The sequence below is a fragment of the Clinocottus analis genome, unplaced genomic scaffold, assembly GCF_023055335.1.
Source record: "Clinocottus analis isolate CAN_PGR_092001 unplaced genomic scaffold, fCliAna1.0.p SCAF_17, whole genome shotgun sequence".
Classification (NCBI taxonomy): domain Eukaryota; kingdom Metazoa; phylum Chordata; class Actinopteri; order Perciformes; family Cottidae; genus Clinocottus; species Clinocottus analis.
In genome coordinates, this window is record NW_027175898.1 from 14,055,674 (window position 1) to 14,076,480 (window position 20,807).

General features: G+C 45.8%; 1 protein-coding gene across 6 annotated transcripts in view; it reads right to left on the bottom strand.

Annotated features, from left to right (window-relative positions):
* The window catches only part of actn1 (actinin, alpha 1), a 47,682-nt gene extending 27,196 nt beyond the window's left edge, over positions 1-20,486 (bottom strand). For 4 of the 6 annotated variants that reach the window (XM_068580852.1, XM_068580854.1, XM_068580853.1 and 1 more), the window contains exon 1: positions 20,257-20,486. In XM_068580852.1, coding sequence (XP_068436953.1) covers positions 20,257-20,370 — 114 coding nt within the window. In that variant the 5' untranslated portion in view covers positions 20,371-20,486. Of the gene's footprint in view, positions 1-7,873; positions 7,927-20,256 lie in introns of those variants that run through there. The other 2 variants (XM_068580856.1, XM_068580855.1) reach the window with 2 other exon arrangements.
* Positions 20,487-20,807: the final 321 nt, after the last annotated feature.

Sequence of the window (20,807 nt, forward strand, 5' to 3'; positions counted from 1 at the left end):
GCCAACCAATGAAAAAAAAAAAAAGCCCAAAATGACACTGTGGAAGTTGTGGAGGGAGAAGGGCAGATTATATGGTGTTATATCTCCAGGGGTAGAACCGACAGAGAAAGACCAGCTGTGAGGATTTATGTGCGACGAGCAGACACACGCGGCCAATCTGTAAGACGCTGTCTTCTTCAGAGTTTAGTCACGATTTAAGTCAAGCTCCAACAAGCACTAAGATATTTTAATTAATCCTAATCAATAGACCCCTTAAGAGGCTTGTCAAAGAAATTTTTAAAAAAACTAAGCAATACGTTATTTCATCACTTTGGTTTTACAATACCTTCATTTAAATGTAAATATGTATTGTTCATACAACAAAACAAGTACAAGTCACATTATAGTCCAATCTTGTTCCAATTCACGTATTCTTTTAATATAACATTGCAAGCACATTGCAATGTATCAGTTGTTAAAAATGGTCAATGGAAGGACAACAATGTACTTTTTTTTTTTCGATGCCTTTTTTCAAGTCAACGGGAAAAAAATGACTACAAAAAAAAAGTCGATTAATTTTTTATTTTTTTTTGGTCCTAATTTTTTTATTTTTTTTTGGTCCTAATTTTTTTCGGTACAATTTTTTTTTCTTGGTACTATTTTTTTTTTTTTTTCATCCGATTTTTTTTTTTTTGTGGTGGAAATGGGCTTCCATAGGTGTCAGCAGCTAACGTAAACGCTATTGACTATTAGATCATTTAATCAAAGTGTTACGTGAGGGACGTTTGCTGGCTCAGCAGTTTCAAGTTCCCACAATGTTAATGTTTGTTTTTTTTGTTCAGGATGTCAGCCCCTTTGTCCCTTCCCTTTTATGGTTCACTTTCCCTCCACTTAACTTCACACAAACACCTGCGAGGAATGACAGAAGTGAAACTCAAAGTGCTGATAGGGAGTTTTGAAAATGGCAGCTGACCGAACGGCTGAACTGACCTTCAATAAGCTGATTTCCTGTTAACATGTAAATCAGTAAAAAGCATAGAAAAAAAGAATGCAACGTCGTAATAAACAATAGTTTGAGGCAGAATGCACAAATGGGAATGAGAAGCGTGTTTTAAGTAGATAAAAAGAGCACGTTTTTGACTTAAAACGTCTGCTCAGTGCAGCCTCAACAGGACCAGACAGCTGAAAAAGTCAAAAGGCTTCGAGTCGAACCATAAAGAGCACAGTTGTGAAAACGACTAAAAGTTCACAGAAGGAATGTTAGCTTGTTAAATGTGCTGGAAGGAGGGTAAGGAGGTTCGGCTGCTCTGGGGCCGGGCGACAGGCCTCCTCCTGACAAGAATTAGCCGGCCCTCCCGCGAGTTCCTCCAACTCTCTGGGTCACTGTGGAGTTTGGCAGCAGCTCACAGCGCCGGCTGGCAGCCACCTGCGCTGGTCACATGACCCTCTGGCTGTGTTTTGGTCAACACTCACAGGCCCTTCAGGTGTTCGGGGGCTCTGGGTGGGTCACAGCGCCGAGGTACCGCTCCACTGGTTGCAGCAGCGGATTACTGCATGAGCAGACCGTCTAATCTCACTAAATATATACATTTTGAGCAACAAAAAATATATATAAAATGTGGTCTACTCTGCGAAAGCCAGTTCTTGATGCTTTGAAAGTTTGGAGTTTTTTTTATTGGATTTTGAGGAAGTTTACTCTCGTGCCAGCGAGGTTGCCCCAAGTAGCACTGCATTTGCCAAACACATGGGTTAGTGCTTTTCCTAAAATAAACTCTTGTTTTATAAGGTTAAAGGGGAAAACATTCTGTGTAAAACATGGTGCTAGAACACCTTTGTAGTCTGATCCAACAGTTTTTCATTATGAAACATATATTAAATGAAATGCGGGGATAATTGACTGCAAAGGATGCTAACTTTGTCGGACACGTGTAGCTTTAGCCTCTTTTAGCATTTTACCATGCATGTAGCCATGAAGTCCATATTTAATATATGTGTACAGGCTAGTTTTAAAACAAGTCTGGAAACAAAAACAAAAAATATAAGTTTTAAACCAACTCATTGAGCTCACGTTAGCTTCACTTCCAACTTGCAGTGTATTTTTAGCATTAGCTGGTGACTAGCTTGGGACGGTCAGTGACGACAGAACCGCTGGGCAAGTAATTCGCACACAACTCTGGTTTGCCTTTGTAACTCGAGCGCGACATAATTGAGGCGATGAACGACTGCCGGAGCGACCAGAGGAAAAAAAAAACAGCCCTTGAAAGTCTCCTCGTCATCGGCTGCTGTCGCTCCAATTTAAACTGCCGCTGTCGGGTTTTCCCTCTGCGCCGGGGCCAAAGTATTTACAGTCCAGGGAGGTGGCAGGATGAGTCGCATCATCACAAACACGTAGTTAAGCTTCATCATCATTTACTCTGACGGTATCGTCAGATAAAGTGGACGCACTGATCGCTGCCATCAGGGACCAGTGAAGGGATATTTTGAATTTCAGTGTCTCAGAGTGAAACGTCTTCTCCCGAATTACACTTGCAGTCATGCATCAATACGTTAAGTTTATACACTTTTAGAACCAGGACTTCCTCCTCTATGCGGATGAAGAAGGTGTGTTGGATTAACAAGTACACTGTGTGCTCTACGATCCCCTGAGAACGCCATGTGATCGCGTTTTCCTCGTACAGTTTGTGTCAGAGCCGTGTGTGTGTGTGTGTGTGTGCTGTGAATCGGCTGTTAAAATGTCTGCTCTGGAGCCCCGGAGACCCGTTCCCGCTCACCAACAACGTGACAGCGAGAATCGTTCTCATAACTGATTTAAACGCACGTCTGGTTCAGCCTCGGTACAACGTGTTGTGTAACGGAGCAACGCGAACACACGACCGACCGAGCGTCTGCCGGAGGAGAGCCGGGAGGGTCGTACATCTCGAGAGCCCGTCTGCCCTCCTCTGCTTCCTCCCTCCCTCGCTCACTCGGCCTCCCAGAGCCGAGGCTATGAAAACAACAGGGGTCAAGAGGAAGAGGAGTCTGCTTCGCATCAGTTTGAGGGAAAAGTTGCCAGTCAGCGTCATTATGGTTGCATTTCTCCCCACGGCAACTACCGAGTGCAAAGCTCAGCAAACTATAACGACCTGAAGAGACAACTCGTGGTTTACTGCATTTCTACGGACACGCCATCACATATTTCACTGATTATCATCATATTATTGAGTTTATGAATTTGCCAGCACAATTTTCTTGGAGGCAATGTGGTTAAACTAAAATTGTGTTTTGTTGGAGTCCAAAACACAAATATTTGATTTGCACAAATATAAAACACCAGAAGGCCAGCAGTAAATTAGCCTAGCTTAGCATAAAAACTGGCAAAAAACTCTTTGTTTTTGTACAAATTGAACAAACAAGTTATGAAATGTTCATTTGTGATAATTAGAGGTGTTTCCTCGTTTCCAGTTTCATGCTAAGCTAAGCTAACTTTGTCTCTGACTCTCAACAAGAAAGTAAATAGGTGTTTTTCCCAACATGTCAAACTGTGCATTAAAGGTCACTGTGGTTGAATAAAATTTGAACTCGATGTCAGCGATCCACCATCACGACTCGGTGACCATGTGACCCGTTTAAAAAACCCAAGACGAAGCTCAGAAGTGAACTAATTGTGTAGTCAAACATTGACCGTCAGCACACACGATGACGCAGATTAAAAAGAAGTAAAGTAAACTTGCTCTGCATGCACTGAACCACCTAATCTGAATAAATTCTGATCATGAAAACAACTTCCTGCTGTATAAAAGTAGCCTGAACGCCATCACATACAGTTTTCTTCTGTTCAAACTCGCTCCTGTTCCCTTTCCTCCCTCCTTTCCTCCCTCCCCTCCTCGTCAACTCCCCACTCCATTAATCAACCTCAGTTAGGAAAATATGCCCTGCTTCTCTGCCAGGTCCATATTAGTACAATCCTTTTACTGAAACAAGCCATCTCATGAGTGCGAGCCCACGCCATATCCGAACACACGGGCACGCCGACAAGTCTCAGGCCGAGAGGAAAGGCAGATACCTCTGGCAGAGCGTCCGACACAGGAAGGCGGTTTTTTTCGACACCGCGGCCAGTTTCTCAAGCCCGAGTCTCCGGCTCGGGGGCCTCTCATGTCCCGATGAAACCCCAGAAACAGGCAGATATGTTGCAAGACAAACGTCTCTATCTTTCCAGCGTCTCCTCCAATAAAGTAGACAAGACGAGGGTTGAGAAGAGGGGGGGGGGGAATTTCTATTTCGAATCAAATCCACGGCATTAAACGCCACCCACCGCTCCGGCAAGATTGAAAACTTGTCTGGATGAGTAGAGGAGGGAAATGGGCCTCCGAGAGCGCCGTTGCTCGGCTGTTAAGTCTATTTCGGCTGCCTTTCGTCTCACTCGGGCTCGTGGGGGCCAGAGAAAGTGCTGTGGAAAGAGTTTAGCGGTGCCAGGAAAACACAGCCGCTAACTGCGACGGCACCTTCCTCCCTCTCAGACTCCCAGATGATTTCCTGATGTGTGATGGATCGCGGGGGTCGTGTTCAACCACCAGACGAGTTCACCGAGAGCACGCTGTGATTTAAAATGGCCCTCCCGGACCGAGAGCTAAGGGGGAGGAAAGGGGGGAGCCGTGTATACTTTGCTCAAGGACTCGAGGATGGTGAACGACACCGAAGGGGAGAACTTTCGCCGTTCATTCCTGCCAAGACTTTCAGACTCTTCTGGAGATTGGATTTGTAGCATTGTCGACACGCCAGCATTTGAAGCAGCAAAGATGCTGCAGCAAAATCTACTTATTTCCATTTTTAAAAAAGCACCGCTATCGGTGGATTTACTCGTGGAAGTATTTGCAAAAATCTTTTGCGATAAATTCCCCCAAAGAATCTGCTATCGACTAATATCAAGTTCTTTTGAGAGAACGTACTACTTACTATTCTCTAAGGAAATGGAGAGCAGGAGCGTCTACAATGGATGAAGCTCTGGTATCTTATGCTCTGTGCTGAACCTCCTCATTGGTATTCAGACTTCACAAGATATATTCTTTAGAAACAGCCCTAAAGTCACACAAAAGCTAAATAGAAAAATCTCTCCTCTTCAGACCTGCACAAATATGAAGAATTCCTCTTTGAGAAATAAAAAAAGCAAGTCCAACCTACAAACCAACTAACTTGGACACCTTCTGCCACGTCACCGAGCCCGAAACAGGACAGAAAGTTACAGAATAACTTCGATGGCTCAGCTTGGTACATAAACATTAACTTCCCAGGCTAGAAAGGTGCAGCTGTTGGAGAGAGAAGATGTGATGATGCGTGCACTTCTGACAGTGCTGTCAGCTGATTTCAATATGCTTTACATCCAGAAATAAAAAATAAGCTGTCAACCAAAAAAAAAAAAAAAAAAAGAATAGCGAGGGGAGTCAGGATTCACGCTGAAACTCTGGCAGACTGAAGAGGATTCAGGTTTTTTTTCCCGCCGCCTTCGGTTCAGAGCGAAGACGCCCTGTCGGACGGAGCGGACGCCCTGCAGGCCGTCGGGCGGAGCGACTCGAGCGCGACTTCCACCTCAGCAGTTGAGTGGGAGGCGAGAGAGCAGAGAGGCTTGATGCAGAGAAGGATGGCAGAGGGCAGAACAAGTAGCGTACGTGATGAAGACTCTTCAGAGGCCGCGTTTCCTCAGCTTAATCTCAGCGTCATTGAGCGCCGATATACGATATTTGCACTTACTTGCAAATAACCTTCATTCGTGTGGCGTGGACTGCAATCAGTCATGAGAAGGGACGAATGTGCTTCCTGAATTAAGCATTTTTCCAGGAAAACGATGGAAAGAACTACGGTGGCTCACAGCGGACAGAAATATCGCATTTTATACACAGTTTTTGTGAATGGGCTTGATTCATTTTTTTCCTACAATGTGGGTCTTATGTAGCACCATTCATATCAGTAATAAGATTATACACACCACATTAACTCCTCAGCTCGAGGAACGTGGTTTATAATCATCTGGCTCATCGGGTCGTCTTGTGCACGACCTGCCCGATCGTGTTTTCTGCCCTGGTGGAGATCGCTGGATATTTTCATGACCGATGAAAAACGATGGCCAGTGTTTCAATAAACCGGAATATTCTATATATCTTTCGAACGGCACACAGAAGGAGATGGACTGACGGCCGCGGAGGCAACTCAACGTTCACCGCCGTGACACAAAAAAGCACCGCTGCTCCATCATCCTGCTCAGAGTAAGTCAAGGACAGGAAGAATATGACCTTTCTGCCTCCTCCAACTGCTGGAGGGATGAAGGGGAAGTATCTCTCTCTCTCTCTCTGTGTGTCTGTTTGTCTCTCCCTCTCTCTCTCTGTCCCTCTCTAACACAGGAAGGACAGGAGTCTGAGGACCTGCCAACTAGCAAGGGGAGTGTGCTGAAAGGGTCAAAGGTCATCGTTCATCCCCCTCTGTCTCCTTCCTCTCAAGCTCACTGGAGAGTACAGTCTGACACACACACACACACACACACACACACTTCTCTGGCTCCAAAAACAGTAGAAGAGGTTCAGCTGAGGCCAGTGTGTGCGTGTGTGTGAGTGTACACACACACACACACACACACACACACACACACAGGAGGATGGACCGTTGTACTGGCTCACTGCAGCTGGTCGGGTTTGTTGCACTGACACTGTCAGTATAATTATGGCTCACTTTCATGTTTCCCTCAGCATCCACCACGACTGTGGAAAAGATTTCCAGATATTCGGGCCAATATGACACCTGAATCTTAGTGCCTGTGACAAAAATAGACCTTTTTTTTTAAAGTTTATATTACCAAGTTTGAACTCATTCACCCGATTCTGACAAACTGCTCAATGCATCAACTTAAAAAACAGGAAGTATGCCAAAAATGTAAAATAGAGCCATCAAGTTAAATGAGGAAGTATCTTTAAAAAAGAAGAAGCACACAAACCAAAAGATGTGACCACGCTTTCTGTTCGGACGAGCATCTTATTTTCATGAATGAAAAACCTCCTGATTATTTTTCTCAATTAATAGATGAGCTGTTCTGTCTATAAAGCGTGTGTTTCTTGCATTTTTTTGTTGCCCTCATCTCTCTTCAGACCCCACACACACACACACACACACACACACACACGTTCTTTCCTCCAGTTTGCAGTCATGATGGAGTGCGACAGTCTCTCAGGTGCAGCATCCACCCAACCAGGCACTCAAACAGGCTGTTACTGCAAACCGCCGACTCAGCACAGACATCCCATTACACTTATCTATCGCCTTGGCTACTGCTGCTTGAGTGCACGCGCACACACACACACACACACACACGCACGCACAACACACACACTAACACACACACACTGCACCCCTGAGCGTGAACACAGACAATTAAATATGCTAACACACACATACACACAGCCTGTCATGCAGCACATAGACTTCTGCACGTGCACCAGCACATGTGCGCGTGCACGCAGACACACACTCCACTGACTGAGCAGCAAGACGGCCAAGAAGTGCAGATTGACAAAGAATAGCGTCCGTTGTGACCACCAGTCCTCTGATCGTTACTCTCTCTGGCCTTGATGCATCTGTGTGTGTGTGTGTGTGTCACAATGAGAAGTCAAAGAGGGGTAGTAGCTCTTTCCTCAGCCGAGTTCATTTCACAAAGAGCGGCTCGTCGGTGAAAATGCCGCAGAGCACCGGACGGTTGCTATGCCAACCAACACAAGCCCGGAGACCCGCAAAACAAACAGCTTGGCCGCGGCTCTTAAAAAACCCACGAACACGGCTCCCCGAGCACTGGCTGGGAATCGACATGTCAGCACACACACATGCACGTTCACACACACACACATACAAACACACACCCCACGCAACACAAGCTTACCAACACGAAAACGTCTGTGACGGTGAGAGTTCGCCCGGAGCTTAAATTCAACACCGTTCACGGGAGCGTTTGGTGGAAAACTCACGGTTCAAGTGATCTTGTTGAAGTCATTCTTAACTCGGCTGCTGAATCAGGTTTTTTTTTTTTTTTTTTAAAGATGTGATGGATGTGTTTTCTATGAAACTAAAGACCTTTACTTCAATATCAAAATATGCATAATTAGTCTTCTAATATTGTATGATTATTATGAATGCATTTAAATGTCGGCGGCATGTTGACGTTGCAGCAGGTTGAATGGAGCAAATAAACATGACTTTACTGCCCTAAATTTATCATTTATTATAAACTCTGTATGTAAACATGCAGCTATAACTGTCAGATTAATCTTGGACAGTGAAAGCACAGCAGTTGTCAATAATATGTGGTAAAAAAAAAAAAAAGAGTAACGTCTCCATGAGCGGAGAATGAATATGCAGCTCTGTATGTGTGTTTTGTTATCAAAGCGGCTCCTTGCTTTGTTTACATAGCGAGGCCGGTCTCGCATGTTTTTAGAGCATGTTAGTGCACGTTAGTGCACGTTAGCGCGCCTCGCTGGCTGGTTCCCAGTGTGCTGCTCTCATTCAGCAGTTACACCCAGTAAAGCTCCAGTTCCCCCTTCAGGGAAACCCTGTTAGCTATGTTAGCTCTGTTAGCTCTGTAAGTTATGTTAGCTCTGTAAGTTATGTTAGCTCTGTTAGCTCTGTACGTTCTGTTAGCTCTGTAGCTCTGTTAGCTCTGTACGTTCTGTTAGCTCTATAAGCTTTGTAAGTTCTGTTCGCTCTGTAAGTTCTGTAAGCTATGTTAGCTCTGTTAGCTTCGTCAGCAGCACTGTTGTATGCACTGTTAGCATCGCTAGCTGAGCGCTGCCACCGCCATGTTGAGAGCCAAGTGGAGGCCATGGATATGCTCTGAATTTTTTTGTGAAGCCCTTTTCAAGTACATTCTTAAGTATTACTTTACTTCTCGGAATCTACCACCACTGAAACCAAAAAGTACTCATTCATTTCATTTTCCTCACATCTTTGCATTTTCAAGCTTCAGTCGTGTTTCATCTCCTCCATTAAGCGTCCTTATTTGGTGGCAAATGTCTAACTGGACGTGACACAAGCTGATGAGGAGATAAAGCACTTGTGCTGATCTCACCTCACACAAATTGGATGCAAATCCATGTGCAGATGTTATTCAAATAGAGCGCAGGCATCAAAGAAGCCACGCTGAGCAACAAGTCCTTCCAGTGTGAGCATGTATCTCCTCGCTCAAAGATGGAGTGTCCCGCTGCACAAAGCCAGTCTGTGGAGAGCCTTGTTCTCTACTGTAAGCGTCCAGAGCTCCGCTTTATGGCTTTATGGTACTTAACAAACATGGAGGACGACCAGCTGCAGGCAAAACATAAAGAAACTAAAGTTACACTTTCTATCGCTGCCCAATGTAGATTGTTGGCAGCAAATAGTAATATTTTATATACTTAAAAAGTACATTTGAAAGAAAGCATGTCGATTTATTGGGTGAAATAAATGAAACTCCTAAAGTATAGCTGAATTTTAAAAATAACTTTATTTAAATAATGGATGGATGGATCTGCACGCAACCGAGAGACGAGGGATTTATTTTTTTGGGTTAACTGGAATAAAGTTGCTTCACTGCGACTCAGCACAGCCGTAACTCCTGAGTCATGCTCTCTGACAACAGTCAGATGCCAATCTAAACAGTGTGATGGGAAGTACAGTGGCCTATTCACCCGACTCATAAACGCAGTAGTCATGAGTCAGCTCCAGCTCGGTTTGCCTGCGGTAGTCGTGTGATGGGAAGAGTGTGTGTGCGGCGCGCTCGAGCTGCCGCTTTGTGCAGGAGCAGCGTTTTATCACTGCTGACCGTCACCCGACAGAGAAATGCTGAGCCGGGGAGGAGCTGCACTGCTCTCCAACAAAAGGACGCTTTCAACACATCGACTTTACTGTATGTGTGTATAGAACTGGTACCGTCATTGGACCTGTGTGCTACATTTACTATCCACTAAGGTGGATATTAGCAGGAGCACAGAAGCAATATTTTCTGACAAAAACAAATACACTTCCTGTATCATGGAAAAAGATAATTCTGATGGTGCCCATTCAAATTACAAAAAATATATTCTACATTTAAGAACTGAGATATTTTACTGAAGAAAAAGTGTAAAAAATAAAATACGAAGTACCGCTGACATTTCAAATGTTGTACCGCTGACATTTCAGAATGTCGATTTTATTTTTGGATTATAATAACTCTTTAATGTGGCAGCTGCTCATATACATACACACACACACACACACACACACACACATATATATATATATAAATAACTTTAACCTGACTAGAGCACAGAGGTCTGTTGAGACGTGGTATCTCGCCTCTGGTGGTAAAACACGGACGCTTCCAATAGAAAGTGTCACCTTTTTGTTCTATTGTTCATAATATCTTAATCTTAAGAACAGATGTTTCCTTAATATGTCTGCAGAATGTCCTCATTTGCTTTCTATGTCTGATGAAGGTACACTTCCTGTGTGTCACGTTTGTGTTAAACGGTAACCAACAGCGAAGGAGGGCGTTTCATGTTTGACGTGTTAAAGGCCTCAGATATGTTTTAGAGCTCAAATGTTTCATATTTGCTCTGACATTGTTCGAGGAGGTGAAATGTAATCGTTTGTTGTCTCTCGCTGTGTTTTTGCTCCGTCTTGTTATGTCTGCCGTGGCTTGGAGGCCCATGTGAGCTGGGCACCTTTTAGGGGATTGTTGCTTTGGCCTCGAGAGTTGTTTATTCGTGGGATCCAAACACACACACACACACACACACACACACACACACACACACACACACACACACACACACACACACAGTATGCTTCCCGATCATCAGTTCCACATGCGAGTCAAAGAGAGAAGCGGTAACATTTTCAGTTCAGCAAATAAACGTCAGGTGAGAGTCGGTTTCAGGGCAGACGAGCATCCAGGTGTCAAATCAACTGAAACCTTCATCACGAGGTTTCACCTCAACGTGAAATTTGTTTTCCAGAATAATCACGATACAACTAAAAATACACTGACATAGTCACTACATATGAACGGTGAATAATTTAAAAAGGAATTGAATTCTGTTCATCAATGCATTAGCAGAGTTTTATTAGCGGCTATTCTTCAATACAACAGGTCTACTTATACGGAGTATAATGTTTTAGGAGGAAAACAAGCAGGAGTGCTTCTTCGCACAGCAATGGCCATATAATAGATGAGAGCATCACTTACATTGATATTGAGATGAGACGCTGGAGGATCTGTCTGATTGTCTCTGCGAATGAATGATCACATCTACTGCTTTTGTTGCAGTAATTAGTCAGAGCACGTTATTTTTTTTTCTTCTGATAGAAAAAAAACACTCAGCTGGACCGTTTCCTGAAAGAAACCCTGTGCAGCTTGGACTATTTTAGGAAACTGGAATATTGTGTTGTTGTTTTGCATACATGCCAACTGACAATAGAGACCGTGTTGCAGGGTGTCGAAGGTGCACGGTAACTGCTTCACCCGAATGCTGCCCGAGCACACGACAAGGCGGCGGTTACATAGTAGCATAGCATCAGGTTTTAAAAGGAAAGCTGTGTTTTGTGCTGTGTGAAGAATAATCTTGTGGGCATCTGTGTTTATTTCCTGGGCTGGATCAGGGGAAGGTCACAAACGGATGTCATTAAGACGAGCGAGAAGGAAGCTCGTGGGCAACGTCACGGAGAAATAAAGGAGAAGAAGGGTTCTCATCGCGGCTAAAATCGGCTGCTTTGGCTTTGCTGCAGCTTCACCCCACCCGCCTGTGTGTTTCCCGTCCAGCAGCTGCAGCACTTCACGCGGCTCAAACCACTCAGCTCCACCCCCCCCTCCCCCACCCGCCGCCGCTCTGCCAAGGGCTCTCCACTGCAACCGAGCAGCAGGGCCGGCTCCGTCCCCGTGCCGGGTTGCCGGGTGCCGGGGCGGTCCGAGGGGAGGTGTCCGTTACAACTTGTAATGAGATCTGCCCGTGAGCGCTTCGCGCTGTTGTTTACCGCCGCAAATCAAGTGACGTCGGGAGCGTGCAGACTAATCCTGCAGCTACGGAACAAAGTAGCGCGGGGAGGGAGGGAGCGAGGGATGGAGGGATGGAGGGATTGTCGGTCAGCTGTGGTCGCGTGATGCCACTTGCCTGCAGGGAGTCGAACTCCAACTGATCACGAGCGCAGACGGCTATCGGATCGATAGCAGCCGCTGATTGAAAGTCAGACGTTCGATACTTGTCCCACTTTAGAGAAAAGTGGAAGAGTGCAGCAGGACAAATAGCCTGTGGCGTCACGGTCCATCCAAACACGAGGACTCACTAACCCAGATTGATGGATTGATCTATTTCCAACATTATCACCTTTTCCAGGTCCACAACGTTGGCTTTATCTCCTTTTCTGTGCACTGTGGCTTTAATGGAACCAACATTTGGCCACCTAGGAAGTCTGATTCCCCACATTGAATTAAACTCCCTCTGAATTAGACTTAATTGCCTACAGTGTAAATAAAAACCCTAGGAAACATCCTGTCTTCATTGTTCAAATGCTGCAAATGCCTACTTATTACACACAGAGCAAATAATAGTGACGCACCACACTGTGCGCAGTGGAAGGCCGGCTTCCTGATAAGGCTGGAGGGAGATTTCAACGCCGAAGCCAGAAAAACACTTCTTTTTTTTTTTTTCCCCTCGTTGCATCCATCGCCACCCACTCAGTCACATTGTGCTGAGAGACGGAGCGAAAGAGCAGGAAGAAAGGGAAGAGTGAGGGGAAACTGATGAGAGAGGAAACAGAACTCGCATCAGGAAACATCCGTGAGCACTTTTGTTTTTACCTAGCATGATTGTTTTTTTTTACTTATTTACATAGCACAATAGCGTTTTAACCTCCACTTAGTCCGCGTTGTGAACGCTCTCACAGGTCCACTCTGCACGGACGCGTCCCGGGGAACTAAGCGCACGGGAAGTGCTGCGTTGATAAGTTTCCGGCGGAAGCAGCAGCGGCTGGTTTTGGATCAACAGCAGAAGAAGAAGAAGAAGAAGAGCTGGGTCATTAGTGCGAGCGGTGACGACCACCACGGCAAAGAGAAGTCAAACTTCCTCAAGACCAAATACAAGAAGCCGCTTGGAGTTTGATCTCTCAGGTTTCCACTTTTTTAAAAGTCCTCTTCTCGCTGAAAGGCGCTAAATAAATACCTCCAAACGTGAGGCTCACTTCTAGGTTTTCTATTACTGCAGATGTTTGGGAAATGGGCTTATCTAACATATACGTCTGTTGAATATGAAGCTAAAGCTAGCAGCAGATTAACTTAGCTTAGCATAAAGACTGGAAACAGATGGAAGTCGCTAGCCTGGCTCTGTCTAAAGGTAACTTAAACAAGCTAATCCACCTGCTAGCATCTCTTAAATTCACGTAATGATAGCTTATATAGTGTAAGAAAACTGAAGCGTAAGTTTTTATGCTGACTAGGCCGTCAGTGAAGTGATGTCAGTACTTCTAATACGCGAGAGTAGCGTTGCAGGAGGGAAACACCCTGCAGCGACTTCAGAGTCAAGAGTCATTTGATAGCTCGGCGCTGATAAATTATTGACTCCCGGTTGACAACGTGACAAAGGACGGCCTCACGAACACGCTCTCTTTGTGCAGAGACCTGAAAGCTCCTCTGTGTGAACCTCTTCTTCCACTCGCGGCCTCCCCTCTTCCTCTCCTTCCTCCCCCACCTCCAGGAGCTCCACCCACACAGCTCCTGAATGGAAAGGTGTGCCCGTTGCCTGCTTTCTGCCACAGTATCTGTTTACCCAAAGCCGCTTTTCCCGTACATGAGACGCGCCGCAGCTGCCGCTGCTCCTGCGAGGAGGCTTAGAGCTTAATACACTCACATGTTCAGAGACCCTACCGAGTCTCCCCCCCCTCACCCCTCACCCCTGGCTTCAAAGAGAGGCTTCGCAGCGAGCACATGCACTTGAGAATGCATGCGGCTTGATTAATAGCATTAGCGGGGAGGAAAGACCCGGCTACATCCTTCCCATGTGGTGCAGGAAAATTCCTTGGGAACACGCAGACGGATCCGTCTACAAACCCCCCTCTGGGTCGTATGCGATTGAAGACATGTGACCAGAAGTGTGTAGCGGTTCCAGACATGTTTGAGCATTAGGCAGGGTTTCTTCACTCATTGCTACACAGGAAATGCACCTTGACCCTAAATCCCATGGTGCATGTGAACCCCCCCCCCCTCCTCAAAAAAAAGATCTCCGTCTGGAGTCTCAAATCTGCCGCCAAGCAAATATAAAACTCCAGTGTGAGCAGGACGAATTCTCCGTTAACGTATCCAAACGCCTGACAAACAGTTGTTCATTTCATCGCACCAAGGGCCTGTTTTAATGACCTATAACTATAAGAGCTGCAAGCGGATTTCTGTATACGTTTCTAAATTTGGAGCTTGAGCCTGAGAAAATAAGCCATGCAAGAATCTGCATTGGGTCTCTGGCATTTGGGAGCTGCTCAGATAAGAGCCTGGTAATTGCTCACATTTGACTTTTCAAACAGTGGATTCTAAAAAAAAAAGAAAAAGAAAAAGAAAACAGATGCTTTGTGCAGCTCGATGAGGAGGAATTAGCTTTCTTTCACCTTCCCCAAACAAATAAAAAAGGAGAAACTATTCAGAACCTGCAACTTAAGCATGAAATTGCTTCCCAGGCCGAGACCGGGCGAGGAGTTCAACCTCCGACTTGCTTTCTTAAATCATTGGCACTGAAACACGTCTGTGGTGCAAAACCCTGAGATGCACTTTACCAATACTCAAGTTGCGTCATGTATGTTCAACTTGTTGCACTCCACTATTGCTGAATTGCTGAAAATGGAAAAACAAACTGCAGTCGGGAAATACGTTATTCTCAAGATGGAGGATTGCAACCGATCCGATAAATGTTAGTAAGTCTGGGATGCAACTTGTTTGTTTTTTACTTATTGATCGCGATGACATCATCAGGATTGTTCACAGGTCATCTTGTTTTCTCACAACATATCTTCAGCAACATAAGTGGCTGTGTGGCTGTACTTTGGCCGTGCTAACATGCTCTCCACCGCAATAACATGCTAATGCTTAGAAGGTATAATGTTCAACATCTTAATTTAGCATGTTAGCAAAGTAGCATTTGCTAATTAGCACTAAAAACTAGTTCAGATCCTTCCTGGAGGCGTTCAGGAATCACGTCCATGGCGGCCAATAGTTGTTGTTTCACTCGAAAACCACAAATGAGAACACGCCGGAGTTAATGGAGAAGTCAAGGGATCACTAAAGTCATTAGGGTACAAAAACCACATGACAATCCATGACTGCCATCGATGGATCCAAACCAGTCGCCCGGCAAAAGATCTAATTAGCTTGTAAACACAGAGAGGGGGAAAGCTGGTAGTTTCCCCCTGGTGTAGTATTATTTAGTTTTAAAGTTAACTCACTTCCCTATTTAATGAATGCCTTATTTTCCATCCAAAACGAACATTTCCAGGTGATTACAAGCTTTACAAATGTAGAGCAAGTCCATAACTGTGTCAACTAAATGCTGATTCAAGGCGGTCTGCATTTGACGATTCCTGAATTTGAAAAAAGGTGGACTCCGCCTCTCACCGTGGCACCTCCTCCTCGGCTGAGCAGCGAGCGCGCAGCTCGCACGCTCCTGGGCCCGCTCAGCTGTGGCGTCGGCCCGTGACCTCATCAGTCAGGACAAACGAGACAAGGCCCCGACAGCGTGACCGGGGCGGGATGATCGGTTCGCCGGGGGAGCTCCTGTTGGGATTTATAGCCCGTCTGTGTTAACCCACGACACGGCGAGCGGACAGCGGATTATCAGAGGGCACTCGAGGCCTCGTTTAAGATCCCTTTCCATTTTCCTACGACTGTATTTCACAGACGACATCAGCCGCCCGGACAGACGACGACGTGAGGGAGAAATTAGACAGAGGAGGCGCCTGAGACACAAGGATGCTTCACTTTCTTACCTTTCCTCAAAGGAACACGTTGACTTTATTCACTCTCCTGTTTGACGTTGTGTGTAAGGTCAGCAACGTATCCTCATGAAGATTTATACAACATCTCCGAAAACATTGTTATTTTTATGATTATGTTTTCCTACAAATGTCCAGCAACACGGGCGATCAGCAGGCAACTAAACTACTTGGTTTAGGAAAAGATTGTGGAAGTTACGTGACTGATAAGTCAACATTTACTTCTGGGTTTCACATTGGACATGGACAACGGCCTCCTGGGTGAAAGTCTTGTGGTTTTAGACCAACCCTCCCCCAGGTCTTCCTCCATGCACAGACTCTGCTGCTCTTTATACTTCTGGCTCAAAAGCAGAGTTGTATATATGATGATTGTCCTTTTAAACAAAGTACAAACAAGTCTAGGTTTGTCGTATTTGTCGTATTGTCAGTCGAATACTTTAACAAGTTAACAACAAAACGCAACTCCTTGACGTTGTATTCATTTTTTCCCAGGATGCCGAGCAAGGGTCGCTGTTCAAACTCGTACTCAACAACAACGGAGGGTCGTCTTTTTTTTTAAAACTGTAACTCAATACGTAATGAACAGAAACACCACTGGAGGAGACTATCAGGAGTTTTTTTTTTTTTACCAAAATAGTGAAGTGGGAGTGTTACTGCCGCATGAAAACTTTCTGTCAATAAGGGCTGCTGTAATCCCGTAATTTCCCCACTGAGGGACTAATAAAGGACTATCTTATCTTAACCTTTCAGGGTGACGTGAACCGATGACCTGCAGGTCACATGTCCAACATGTATTTATAGTGAATGAAAAATAGATAATGTGACTTTAATCAGGGGCTCTATAATAATAGAAAACATCACATGACACACAGCCAGACTGTTCATTAAATATATAGTGGTGGACACACACACACACACACACACACACACACACTCTTCATTCAGCACGCTGTTTTATGGAGTGAAAAGAAGCAACATTTCAGCACATAACGCCTGCATCAGGGTGGAGGGCAGAGCCACCTGCCACGCAGAGAGAGAGGAGATTCACTCTTTCTACATTCCCCGCTTTGTCAACGCCGCTCTGTGACGCTCGTCCCCTTTTGTGAAGAGAGGGCCGCACAAGGTGCATCATGGGAACAGAGGAATCTGATGACGGGAAGCATTTTTTGTGAGGAGGCCCGAGCTGACATTACACATCCTATTATGCAATTCGGTAAACAGCTGCAGTCGGACGCTCATTCATGCGCCGAGCCGTTTGCTTTTTCTGAAACTCGTCGGTTAAAAGGTTTTTCCGGGAAAACAGAAGCAGGGTCGTCTTTCCTTTTGCTGAATGTTAACATGTCACGCAGAGGCAAGCAAGTGGTACTTTCTCCCAGAGCGCCGGAACGTCAGACGGCGTCACTTTGGATGTCGGTCAGGATGCTCCGTTTGGGACGCGCGCTGCCAGCGACGGCCCCGCCCGAACGGGAGCGCCGAGTCGTCAAAAGTGGGGAGTGTTGACGAGTCTGATGACTCTTTCCGGACACATCCAAGCTTATCTGTCACACGGTAGAGAACATGTCTGTGCACAGACTTCTCCTGAACCCGCCTCACCGATTCCTTGAAATAAATTGACCAACACACGCCTCGATTGGTCAACAAGGAAAGAAGAATGAATCAGTTATGTCATCATTGTGCTTTTTTTCTGTGTGTCAAGGAGAGAGACAATCGTTTTTTTGTGGAAAAGTGAGTAAATTATCAGCCTGATCAGGAGTGAGTGGATCTCATCGGTGACCTGACACGCACAGTCTGGAGCAGGGGAATGTGGGTGTGTGCTGGGAGTGTTTTGGGAACATCGGGGTCGGGGTGTGGGAGATGGGAAGTGGGAGGAGCCTGATGGAAGGTAGTGCAGCTCATATCCTTATAAGGACACGCCTGGACAAATTAGCCACAGCAGTGATCACCTGAACCCCACCTCACAGCCAGGAAAACAGAAAGAAGTGTTACCAGATCGCGTGTGTGTGTTTGTGCGTTTGTTTAACAGGGGTGTGATGTGATTGATACATAAACACACACAAAAAAAGCCCTGTGTTATTTCAGTAGATTTATGTGCGCGCCTGCAGCTTTAAGAAGCATCTGGCAGCGTGTGCCTGAGACACCTGGATCTGCAAAGACATTAAGATTCCAAGATAAGAGGATGCCAAGGCCTTTACGCCCGAGGGTCAGGTTAAGACTTGCGTCGGACTCAAAATATTTTTGAAAACACCCTCCGACGTGCCGGGTTTTGCGTGCGTCAAAAATTCAAAAAAATGGAGCCAAACCCCAAAAAAGAAAGTCCTCACCTGTGCAATTTGTTTTTCTTCGTTCATAATGTTCATTCTGTGACGGTTTATTCCACCTCCTGGACTCAAACAGGATTACTTTGGTGTTAAAACATCTTAAACAAAGAGTCTTAAGAGGCCACAGAGAAGACACTGAAGCAACAACACATCAACGGATCCATTGAAACGCTGAACATGTCAGATTTTTTTTCAAATCTCCATAATATTAATGCTCCTCTCGATGGAGAAACAATCAGCAAACATGAGGAGGCCGCCAGGTTATCTGCTCATCAGCATCCAAGCTGATTGCTGAATCTTTGAGGCATATGGACAAGTGTGTGTGTCTGTGTGTGTGTGTGTGTGTGTGTGTGTCTCTCCCCTCTCAGACTCTGATTGTGTCGTCTAGTCAGATCTCAACATAAACACTCGTCGCTGCTCTCTGTGGAGAGGAGCAGATGAATAAAACATCCCCCCCTGCTCTCTGCAGGGATGATTAGATCAATGGAGGTCATCAGAGGAAAACTATTTCACTCATGATGGGAGAAAGATCCAGGCTGGAGGAGGACGTGTGAGCTCAAAACTACCCAAAAGGTTGTCACGTGCACACTTCCCCTTCCAAGGAGCGTTTTTAAAAAAGGCACTAAAGAAGGTAGCAGCGCGAGACGTGGCCCATCCCAGGCCCGGATGTCCACACCTGACAGCAGCTGCATACCTTCTCCTTTATTCCCCTTTAATTCGCCTTCTACCGGTAGCAGCAGGCCGATGACATAATCCAGGAAACTAGAATGCTGAGAGCTTGCAGAGCAAAGGAAGAAAAACTCAGAGGGAGGAGGAGGAGAACGAGGAGGAGGAGGGGGGGAGAAAAGTTTTCCAACGGCAGCGAGAGGGGCTGATTATTACCATTTTTGGGCACGCTTGCTCCCATGTAAGCCCAGCCCAAACCGCAGCGCGCACTCGGATTCCACAGCGCTTTTCTTCCCCATTTTTTTTTTTTTACAGAGTGGAGGAAAACGTTTGGGGAGTAAGGGAGGAGGAGGGAAAAAAGAAGGGAGGAAAAGTAACACCCCTTTCTCGAAACAGACCATTCATACTCTGTCTGGATGTGGAGAGAGAGTAAAAAAAAAAAAAAGAGCAGCAGCTGTTGGACGCGTGGAGGTGACTCGGGCTTGTTAGAGACACTACGTGGATGTCTTATCGCGATTTATGATGAAGATGACCCCGTTTTGCACGCCGGGTTATGGGCCTTTATATTCATCCGATAGGGTAAAGAGGTAATCAACTTGACTTCCAGACTGTGACCACGATGCGTCCAACAACATCCACATCATTTACGCAGAATCCGCGCGTAAATTCGCCCAAAAAACAATTAAAATGACACGTAAAACGAGTTATTGTGGGTTTAGCCCACGCTTCTCCTCCTCCTCTTCCTCCTCTAACACCCAAACACACACTCCATCCCCCGGGGTTGCAAAGCATGGCCTAATCCACGTCGCATCATGAGCCAGATGACAGGAGGGGCCAGTCCCACAGCGTATGCAGTCAGGCGCATGGCTGACATCTGTTGCGCTGGAAAAGGTGGGCGTCCTGTCCAGTTTTTAATCGTTTTTCTGACCCCCTCTTTTTTTCTTCTTATTCTTTAAACCCCCCTTCAAACGCTTCTTCTACTACTAATCTGTCCCTCCTGCTGCAGGATATTTCATAACGCTACACAGGATATGTGTGCGAGATCTGGGGGCGAGAAAAGTTTTGGAGCTCACCAGCCTCCTGGGTCAAAAAAAAAAAAAAAAAAGTAGCAGAGAAAACAGCTGATCGCCAAAGCGATAAAGAGCTTAATAATTTAAGTAAAGAACCGGTCGGTGTTCGGTGCAGTTGAACACCAATCTGCTGCCAAAGTGACCTATGAATCCGCTTTCCCAGTATCTTCATCATCCTCACTAGCAGCCACACTTCCGCACCTCTACGCCGGAGGTAAAGAGGGAGGTCTCACCTTTCTCTGCTGCTTCTCCCATGCAGGATCCAGGAGGAGGTCCCGATCCCAGTCGTCTTCCTGGTGCATATAAACAATTTCCTCTTCATACTCATCCATATTATTATTATACATGTATCTATAAAGCTATATATATATTTATATAAATATCTCTCTGCTTCTCTCGTAGGCTACGTCCACCCGGGTCCTCGGCGCGGTGGTGTTTTGCAGCAGTACAGCAGCTCGGTCTACTCTCCGCCACGCATTCAAGACGGTGTGTGGATGAAATTAACGGTCCACCCCCGGCTTCCCTCTCTCTCTCTCTCTCTCTCTCTCTCTCTCTCTCTCTCTCTCTCTCTCTTTCTCTCGCTCTCTCTCTCTGTAACTCTGCCTCTTTCTCTCCCTCTCTCTCTCTCTGGCTCTAGTTTTCGCCCAGCAGCAGTGCACCGCGGTAGGCAGGTCTAGCGGAGAGGAGCGACAGACGCAAAAACTTTGCTTCAGACAAATTTAATCGATAACCGACCGAGGGATCTGATTGGACGCTGCGCGGGCGCACATGACCCGCCCCCTCG